Genomic DNA, 10264 nt, shown 5'->3' on the forward strand with positions numbered 1-10264 from the left:
GAAGCCTGGCTAAATCTCTGCTCCTTATTATTTCAACAATTTCCAGGAAGCCATGCTGCAGGCTTGTTCACTGCTGTCCTTCTCCCCCTCTCCCGCTGGCTACCCCACCCTTCGCACCAGAAACCTCTCTCCCGAGCCAAGCGGGCTCTGTTATTCCCCAAGAAAAGACAACCATTTCCCTCCAGAGCACTCCAGTATACAGCAGCCAGGAGAAGATAAAAAGGCAGTCTTTCCCCTTCCTCAGCCTTTTAAAGCAGTGTGACATGCATTAATGTACCTGTGTGTAAAAAAGTTAAGTAGTTGTAGAGACTGTGAAGTTTGTCCAAGTCATTTCACAACTCCAGGACCGTTTCCTTCCTCCCCCGTCACTTGTGTTACCCACGTAGGTAGCAAACACTTCACAGCAGTGACCACTTCTTGCTAGGTCATCGCACAGACCCTTGTAGAGTGGATCACCACCCCTTCTGGTGCCTTTATTGCTGTGTGATAATTGTGAGATTGCAGCAAAAACTGTTTCCTCCAAAAGCAGGCCCTATTTCAGCTCAGTTTTGCTGTGTGCAGCCAGTACCTCTGGTTCCAGCCACCACTCCACTGGACGGTGCTGCTGGAGCAGAGGGGCAGGGATTTGGGGATGAGGTGTGCACCCTCCCTCCTTCCCCACTTCCCTTGCTCCCTCCCTCCTCTCCTCCCTATCTCTTTCCTGTCCTACCCCAAAGTACTATTTTCATGGAGGAAGATGGAATATTAAAAAAAAAAAGATTAAATTATCAGAAATTTCACACACAATCATATGGAGATTTCTTTTCTGGCATATAACCCTGTATTTCCAGTCGATATCCATGCTTTTTTCACACACTTGGGATCTGCAGACCACAAAGGTGGCTGCATTATAGAATCATAGTCAGGGTCATGAAGGCAGTCTTAGAAGCATATTTATTGTAGGTTTTCAATGATGTGTTTGATGACAAGAGGTTCTGAGAAATCTTGAGTACAGAAAGCTGTCTATCAGCCCACAGTGCTGGGCAGCTGCTGTTCCAGACAGTTTTAGGCTGTGCGCAGACACTGGGGTTTTTTGGCTATTGTTTCTTGCAGTTATTGTTTTCCTGTTAGTTAAACATTTTTATCATTTCCTCACAGCCGTGTGATGCACCATGAGTGATTCAGCTAGTTGGTGAAGTAGTTTAGAACTACTTCTTCCTCAGACACCTTCCCTTCTAAGCATGAAGACAAACAAACGAAGCAACCCATCAGACTCTGTTCTTGCCCCCAACCCTCTCCAGCTGGGAAAAAGGCAGTTTAAAACAAAGTACCTCTTACCAAATAACAAATACCAGCATAATTTTGAAGAAGCGGATCTGGATCTCTGTCCCCAGACGTCTCTCATTCTCTGTGTAAATCCCTTGTCTCCCTTTCAGTAAGGAGGCAACTGGAAAGCATACAATTATGTTCATTAATATACATGCACCTTGTTAGTTACAGGCACAAGGATCCAGAAGATAGATGTCTGTAAAGAGGGAACAAAGGAATGGATGGGTTTGTCTCCAGCAGCAGTTCAGAAGCTGGAAGGACCATCATCAAGGAATCTCACATCTAGCCTAATACTAAAGGAAAAGAAGTACATCCATTATGGATTCCTAAAATGAGTGATATCCCACTAGCTGTTTTTTCTTCTCTCAATCCCACTGAAAATAGAAAATAGTATGGTCAATATACTTTTCTTTTATAACAAAAAGGTAGTGCTTAGAACTTCTATATAATGTGTGATATAATGATATATTTATTATGTGGTGTTTAAACTAAAATAGAATACATTCTATCCTATTATGCACATTATGTTTCATTGTGCAATTGATACAGCATTGGCTACACCTCTAAAACTTGAAGGTGTAATGTCAGCAAAAATAGACAGTTACACCACCTCACAAGATATCACAGGGAATATACATATGCACAAACACAAATATACTCAGTGTGTATTTTCCCATAAAAGAGCAACTTTTTATAGGAACAACTTTTTAAAGGAACAACTGTTCCTTTGAAAATGAGTATTACTGAGGGACGCAGGATAGATGGGAACAAATTCTGTTGCTGTTTTTATATATTCAGTGTGTAGATGATGAGTATGAATTCAGGTACTGCAAACATCTATCACTGATCATATCACATGCAAAGAATGCATTGAATCTGCGGCCTTTTCTTCAGTCTCATTTCTTCAAAGCACTGGATAATAAATTAAATGGGAACTTCAAGATCCCATCTGAATTGTGTACAATTCCCATTTGTTTCATAATCTCAGAATCAGGAGTAACAAAATTCTGATCTTTTTTTCTTTTTTTTTTTTTTTTAGCTCCAGAGCTGCCAAGAAGTTAAATCAACTATCATATCTCACCAACATTATCCTTAAACCAGAATAAATTTACATTCCAAAATCCAGGTTGGTACCAATACTCCAGTAGAGTTAAGCATCCACTACACACTGCCTAAAATACATCAAATCAAGAGTAATTTAGTAACATAGAAACACCTTTGCCAATCTGCAGTGGAGGCTTATAACAGCATAGCTTGATATGTCATCAGAGTGTGTCTCTAGGGCAAATTTCCCATCTAGATGGTATCTTCATTTCAACAGGCAATTCCCTCCCACCCTTTGCTGTATCTTTACGATTTAATGAGAAGCTATCCCACATCACTGAATACTCAGGCATGACTTTTACAGTATTGTTATGTCGCTAAATAACACATACTGATTGATGCTGGCCATTACGAACATACCTGCTGATACTGTCCTCCTAAACAGGATTGGGTTGACCACCAGCACTAGCAGCAGCGGGACATAGGTTGTGATGTAATGTGGGATTGCATGCTCCAAGCCATTTTCACAGCTGAGAAGAAATCATTAACAGCTTATGCATTTTTTTTTCCACATCTGATAGTTCTGGCTATTTTATATATGTCACCTTTATCTTAAAAAAATAAAAGGAATGAAGCAAACAAATGCTAAACTTTTAATTCACAGACCTTCACTACCAATTCACATGGGACACAAAGCTGATTTTTAATATGCACTGTCTGCGCATTTTTCTCAAATTTAAAGGAACAAACACAAAGCTAAAACCAGGAGTGGGAGAAGAGTGGCTGATAGCAGAAGCTATATCACAGTGCTGCAGACTGCCCAAGTGCCTGTATTGCCTGGCGTACTTCTCCAGTGCCCCCTGAAACCCAGGCAGGTATTTCTAGAATACTCACTGACTCAGTGGGACGCGCTTGGCAAAGATCAAAAAAGCCCAACATTTGGATGTCTGTCCCTAAAACTGACCGAAAGACATCCAAATGACCAGAGAGCGCTATCATTTCGCAGTCTGTTCCCAGAGCCCTGCTTACCTGGAGAGAGAAGGGTAGTATAGCAGCGCGATTCCCTCCATGCAGAGCATCACCGCGAGGCCCCACGTCATCATGTGGTACAGCACAATCGTACTGCAGGCACCGAACAGGACAGGTGTAATTAAAGATACTAAACCTTACACTTTCCACAGTGCAACACAAAAATAGGACCTTCATTCAAACAGAGCTTTACAGATACGAAATGGTGCGGAACACCACTGGCAGTACATTAAACTAAGGAAAGCAGGTGGGGCGGGGGGGCCCTTCAAAAAAAGGATGAGCCAAAGCGGTTGTTCAGGCTTGCACACAAAAGTCCTGTGTCCTCCAACCTGTAGGGTGGAAAGATTTTCCCTTATACCCAAATCTCCAGAATTAACACCTGCATCCTTCATTTCTCCTGCAGAGAGCAAATTAAGGGATTAAACTTTAAGAAGGGAGCCGAACAGTCAAATAAACCACCCTTCTGAAATTTGCAGAGAATTATGTTTATCTTTAGAGTTGAATACTACTCCCATCTTAGGGAGGTTCAGATCTCTGTGTGTCAAAAGTCTTTCGTTGTTTACTCTGATCTTAGAATCAGGCCCAAATACACATGATTTTTTTTGGTTAACAGGGATGGGGGAAGAAGGTAGGTCCCAGTTGTTTCAGACTAGAACTATGGAACTTTACAAAATCAGCTTTGTTCTCCACAGGCTGAAATTAACTCAAAAATCCCCATTTTGATAACATCTGCCAGATGAACCATGTCTCCAGTACCTGACTGCTCAGTATCATCTGGATACAGAGTCACATAATTCCATGTTTAGCAGCAGCCACCAAAGGTCACTTTGCCCTTCTAACAACCAACTTAGAAACACCTTGTATTTTCTGTCTGGCATTAAAGCATGGTATTTTTCAAGGTGTTTAGGTTCTTCTGTTACAGGCATTGCAGAAAAATGTATAGTAAATACATATAATTTTTCTTAAAAACTTTACAAATGTGATCAGAAGCATAATAATGACAACACTGAGAAGTGGATAAAATAGAAAATCTGAGGAAAAAAAATGGAGAATGAACTATATGAAATTCAGCACTTTCCCCCTCCCATTTTTTTATTTTCAAGATAACACTTTTTTTGCTGCAAGAATCAATTTCAGGTACGGAGTAGGGACAAAAATGGTATCTCACTGCAATAAAGATTATAGAGCCCGAACTGTTCCTTATTTTTCCAAAGGTTAAATGAATTCAGTGACTTTTAAATTCCAGTTGGACATAAACAAATCAATACCTGAGCATTGCCCTGGCAATTTAAGCACTTAGCACACCACTCATCCATATCATTACCTGGTAACCGTATGAACATCAGATGTTTGTATAAGCTTGACTTACACACTTAGATAGCTGCAGACAAACATGGACATACAGTGTTGGAAGGAAAATAACAAATTCAGAGCTTTAACTCTGGTACCTCAGTCCAGCTGATCTTCTTACCACCAAGTAAGAATCAACAGCATAGCAAAACAACCACCAGAAGCCAGCGCTATATAATAGCTGGATCCACATCTGCAGGGAAAAAAATGCCAAATGTCACAGCTGCTTCTCAAGTACCACTGGGGACAGGGGAGGGACTCAAACCTTTAGCCTGGTGATTTGTTCTTTAAATGTATGTATTTTCCAGCTGAGATTATGAATTATGAAATCTTACTTAAAATCACAGGAGCAGCATTGCTGTAGCCAATGGGTCAAGTCCTAGGTAAACCGAACAGCATTTGTTTTCACAGCTTATTCTATTGTTTAGAAAACCTGTTATTTACCTTTCCATTCCTAACCCTCAACATCGTGAGTGAAGCCCAAAGAAATTTATAGTGAGGATGTTTTAATTTTAGGTTACAATTTTAGTAGTTTCTCAGTAGCTGAGGCACGGAAATATAGCTGAGGCCAGTCATCACCACAGTGTGCCTATGCATTGTGGGTTCTGCATGTGACGGGCGTTTTCTCCATGCACAAGAACACGATTCAGGGAATGGTTATTAAGAAAAAGAGGTCATTAACAAAAATATCACTCACCCTCTGGAAAAATTATGCATACTGGACTCCCTGACTGATTTCTTCAATAAAAATCCAAAGGAAATAGGTTCAAGTCAAGTTAAATTCCACAGCATTCATGAGCTGACCCTATGCATTTTTCCCATAAGCCTATATAAGATAAGTGACCTTTCTTTGCCGCTGTTTATAAATTCCAAATTTCTTCCCCATAGGAGCTGGCTCTTTGTAATAGTTTGGAACTATTCAGATTACCTTCCCTCCGAGCCTTCTTTCAGTTCTTATCTGAATATCCTTTATCATGGCTCCATAGTAGCATCATTTTACAGCTGGAAACCAACATACTTGTTACTGAGCCAAATGTCAGTGAATAGAGATCTACCATTCCTTCCTCCAAAAGGCAAATCAACCTGGGAAATATTTCCTTTCACTATGGGTGTAGACCCTACTCTCTAGTCATTTGTGGCATGAATTATTCAGTATTTAATTCAAACACCATGACATTTTCCTAGTGCACAGAAGCCAGAAAAAAAAATTCCAGCCTTCCTTCTAATGCACTTTATCCATAGCACTCAGCATGTAACTTCATCTGCATTTACATATTTGCTGCGGTTGAAAAATGCACAATTTACTGTATATACACACACAGAGACACAAATAAGCTGCGGGGTCTTTCCACCCAGAAAATCCAACATAGACAAGACTGTCTCCAAAAATAATATAAATCAGATGCACTTAAAACCAAAATCTTCATATGCTATCTCACTTTTTAGCAAAATGACACATCTTGCTACAATGCCTGAGAGAGTACCCCTCTGCAAACCAGAGGATGTTATTCAAAGGAGATGCCTAAAGGTCTCACTATTTGGAGTTTGTATTGGCTTGTGGTTAAGTGAAATAAAACAATAGTACTAAAAGAAAAATAAAACAGAATCAGAAACATTTTATTAACACACACACGAGAATATGTTAGGGGAAGTGAGTGGAAGGAGGGTTATTTTTCATTCCAATATAATTAAATCTATACTTAGCAAGTGACTCAAATTACAGCACTTTGCTGGAGCCCAAGAAAGGAAAAATAAAAACCGTGGTAGACCACTATGCTGCTCACCATCTAACCTGGGATACAAATGAAAAACAAACAGTCTGTATATGGTATCTTTGCCACTGTTTAAAAATACTATTTTTTTCTGTTAAGAGCCAGAAAGTGAAATTTAAGGCATAGGGAAACCTGGGTTTTGATTAGGACATTCTTGCTACAAGATATTGATGTTGCTGGTTTCCTCTTTCTCAAAGAAAAAAAATCAACATTTGCATCTAATAAGAAAAACTTAAACATGTACGATGGAATTGAGAATCAATAAATGCGTACAACTGATATTTGCTTCTATGGCACAAGACTATCATGTCTGAAATTGTCATTATATAGGCATATAAGGTATAGTGAGTTCAATTTGGCACATACTGTTTTATTTAAAAACTACTGGAGCTGAATAATTTTGTTTACATGCAGCATATCCTCTTCTAGATTGCAAACTTTGAATTGTAAAGCTAATACTGTTATTGCTTATGCATGAATTCACTGGGCACCCTACGTTCCTATTGAATTTGGGTAAAGTGGTGATCTGTCTTATTTGTCATTCTCCACGTTTTGGTAAAAAACACGGCCTTTTTTCTTGTACAGTAAACTCGTATGTCTCAGACAGTACTGTGATTGTAATATTTGAAACGGAGTTTTAATCTGCACTTTTGGAATGCATTTACATTTTCTTATTCTTGCATTTTAATCCAGAAGATACTTAATTAGACTTGGCCAGAGCAGTCATTGAATGGCCATATAAGCAGCAATCATCTGAGCTGTAATCCTACATGGCAGGGACAGACCTTCTGCCAGCAGCTTTGCGTCTTTGGGTATACGTATCCTGCAGTCTCTCTATGTCTAAAACACACACTCTCATGCCGCAAAAGCTAATTTGAGCTACCCGAGTTGCTGGTTTCGGTCGGTCCCCACTGCCACTGCGCAGGCTGTAGTTTCTGATGGAGAAGGTGGGCAGATACCCTCGCGCTACGGGTGCGACGGAGCCGCCGGGACATTAGCGATGCTGTGCCAGCACAAACCAAACCTGTGGCTTCACAGCCCCTTCAGCAATGTCTATACCCTTATGCCTCCCTTTCCCTGACTTCGGTACAGGTATGCCCTCCGCTATTCCAGCACTCCTGCCACGAGCGAGTACTACAACACGCTTGGGACCAGTCTGACCGGCACTGCCCTGCGTCCTCATGCACACCGTGCGGCATCTAGCACCCTGCCCGCCCCGATCCAGGCTTTCGGAGGGAGGCATGAATGCACTTGCAGGGGCGTGGCAGAGGTTGAAACCATCATATCCAGGCTCTGACTCACAGCCGGATTTCTTTTCGGACACAGCGGTTTGCCTTGCAGACTCCTCGCGCGGAGGGACTGCCAACCGGGAGCAGGAGGAAGGGGAGACAATCTCTGTACCTACCGCGCTCCCCACGCAGAACACAGAAGGCCACACGTCGGTCCCGTTCACCGCAGAAATGTTAGCTATGAAGCCTGGGAAGCCTAGCCATACACTTGACCTGAAGATCATACCTAAAGGAAAAAAACATATTAATGCTTTGAATCTGCTGGCGTGATTCGAGTCACATGCTTCTCCCCGGCCACATATTTCGCATGGCAGCCCAGATTTTGTGCGTCGGCAGGAAGGCTACAGCTGCAGAAGAGCACAGCAGGAACAACTGTGCTATTTAAACATCGGTGCAATTGCTCAGGGAAAGTAGCCCCAAGAGCCTGAAGCTGCTGGGACTTGAAATGTTATGTAGATTAAAATCTCACTTACTTACAGATACTGTCACATGCTTCCCTAGAATAAATTGGGTAGCATTTAACAGAGTGACGTAAAACAGTAAGTTCTACAGTAATTTACAATTTTACCTGCATATATTCACACGCTAATGTTCACTTCTCTATAATCCCTCATTACAGAAAGAAGTCATTTCCCACTTTTTGCTGTCTTCATTTTTATAAGCAGCTCTTTTCTGCTCTGTAACAGGACTGAACAAAGCAGGGCCTCGGAATTAGGTGAGAACAATACCCATTCTTTAAAATGAACTTACAGTCTGTTAGTGAGATTTTCTGGGTTTGCTTGAAATAGGCATTAAAGCACCAACATACAGCAGAACAAAACCACCAGGTTTCCCACCAAGAAAGAACAGTTTCCCACCCACCAAAGTGAGTCTAATTCAAAGACAATGATGGATAAATAGTTTGAGTTTGCCAGTGGAAGAGAAAGGGAGAAAAATAACTCGATCTATTGCTGGCCTCATCTGAAAGGACCTTTTCTAGTGAATGCACACACATTTTTTCCATATCTCTCTTTATTTCCCACTCGATCTTTTGTTTTAATATCGGTACTTATATGTACCGTGAGAGAACCTGGCTAGGTATGAAAGGGTAGAAGACCTGAAATCCTACTCCCTGCCCAGGCAGCGAGAGAGACTTACAAACCAGCACAACTTCTGTTATCTAATGTGAAGGGAAAAAGGTTATTGCAGAAACAAACTCATCCTGTATTTTCATAGCATGTGTCATAGTAATTTATACCTAATTTGGCAGTAAATGCCATAGATTGATGGGACAGATTTAGACACATTGGTTTCATTTTGACTCATGAGTTTTGTTTTATTCTCGGTTGTTTTACTCCTCCAGCCTATCAGCCAGGGGCCGGGCAGCAGGCTGTCCTTGATAAGGGAGCTTCGCTCGCGTTTGAAAAGCCTGTGTCCAGCATGATCTGTGTGCAGCTGCAATTCAAACTCATTTGCTGTCGATGTGATGTGCCCAGAGAAGTGGCTGGCACACGAACAAGACGGCAAACTTGGTCTGAGAGGATTTAAAGACACATAGGAAATGTTTTTTAAATGTAGTCCTAAGGATCGGCTAAGTGTTTGATGTAAGCTTTAGTTTTAAATGCGCTGCCTCGCCTCCACTTCTATGCCTTACTCTGAGAACCAGCCACTGTTCTGGATTTTAATTTGTTTTAAAACAGAGATTTTGGTGTAGATTTGTCACGAGCTTTTCCTTCTAAAATATAACTATTAAACAAGACCTTTCTCCCCCAAAGGCCCATCATTTTCTGATCTCGCTTAGCACAAATCTTCCTGTGAATACATACAGCATGTTTCCCTCAGAAATCTCTGTTGTCCCCTCACCAGCTTCATTTGGCTATGGCACCTCAGAGCAACAAGAGCCTGCTACAACAAGGGTGAGGGACATCAAGCTGGCGCTTACCTATGCCACCAAGGATGTCACAAATGGAGATAAGGAGAAGGATGGTGGAAGAGGAGGAGGCTTTGGGCATCTTCCGCGGGCTCTGTCCCTTCTTCGGCAGGAGCTGCAGGATGGTCAGTAGCAGACTGACGGAGGCGCTGCCAATGCAAACTCCGCAGAAGACTTCAGGCTGGAAGTTCATCACTAGCTGTGTAGCTGCATCCCGGTTCAGGCAGCAGTAGGTTTCTAACCTGGGAGAAGCCATGAAGCGTCCGGCTGGTGGAGGGGCCCCACGAGGAGAAGAAAATGCTGTTGCTTCCCCAAGGCAGCGTTCGCTTTTTCTTCACCCTCCCCATTAGTCCTCGGCGGTGAGAATCACGCGATTGATGGATCATGTGCTGCTGCTGCTGCTGCTAGAAGTAAATCCCCTAGAGCTGCCTTTCTCAGCCTCTCCTAGCGAGGAGATCAGATCCGAACAAGAAAACACAGTGTAATCTGAAACATGCCCCATGCTTGCTCAGAGCCATTGGCAACAGTTCACTCACATATTTCTGCTTGCACAGTATGTGATA

General features: G+C 41.9%; 1 protein-coding gene across 1 annotated transcript in view; it reads right to left on the reverse strand.

Annotated features, from left to right (window-relative positions):
• Positions 1-10023, reverse strand: part of GPR143 (G protein-coupled receptor 143) — a 13526-nt gene extending 3503 nt beyond the window's left edge. Inside the window, exons 1-6 of the mRNA XM_009588211.1 lie at positions 9714-10023; positions 7909-8018; positions 4830-4924; positions 3382-3474; positions 2773-2882; positions 1318-1426 (exon numbers count right to left, since the gene is read on the reverse strand). Of these exons, the coding sequence (XP_009586506.1) occupies positions 1318-1426; positions 2773-2882; positions 3382-3474; positions 4830-4924; positions 7909-8018; positions 9714-9957 (761 nt within the window). The 5' untranslated portion in view covers positions 9958-10023. The remainder of the gene's footprint in view (positions 1-1317; positions 1427-2772; positions 2883-3381; positions 3475-4829; positions 4925-7908; positions 8019-9713) is intronic.
• Positions 10024-10264: the final 241 nt, after the last annotated feature.

This window comes from Fulmarus glacialis, unplaced genomic scaffold (assembly GCF_000690835.1).
Source record: "Fulmarus glacialis isolate BGI_N327 unplaced genomic scaffold, ASM69083v1 scaffold5312, whole genome shotgun sequence".
Lineage (NCBI taxonomy): Eukaryota > Metazoa > Chordata > Aves > Procellariiformes > Procellariidae > Fulmarus > Fulmarus glacialis.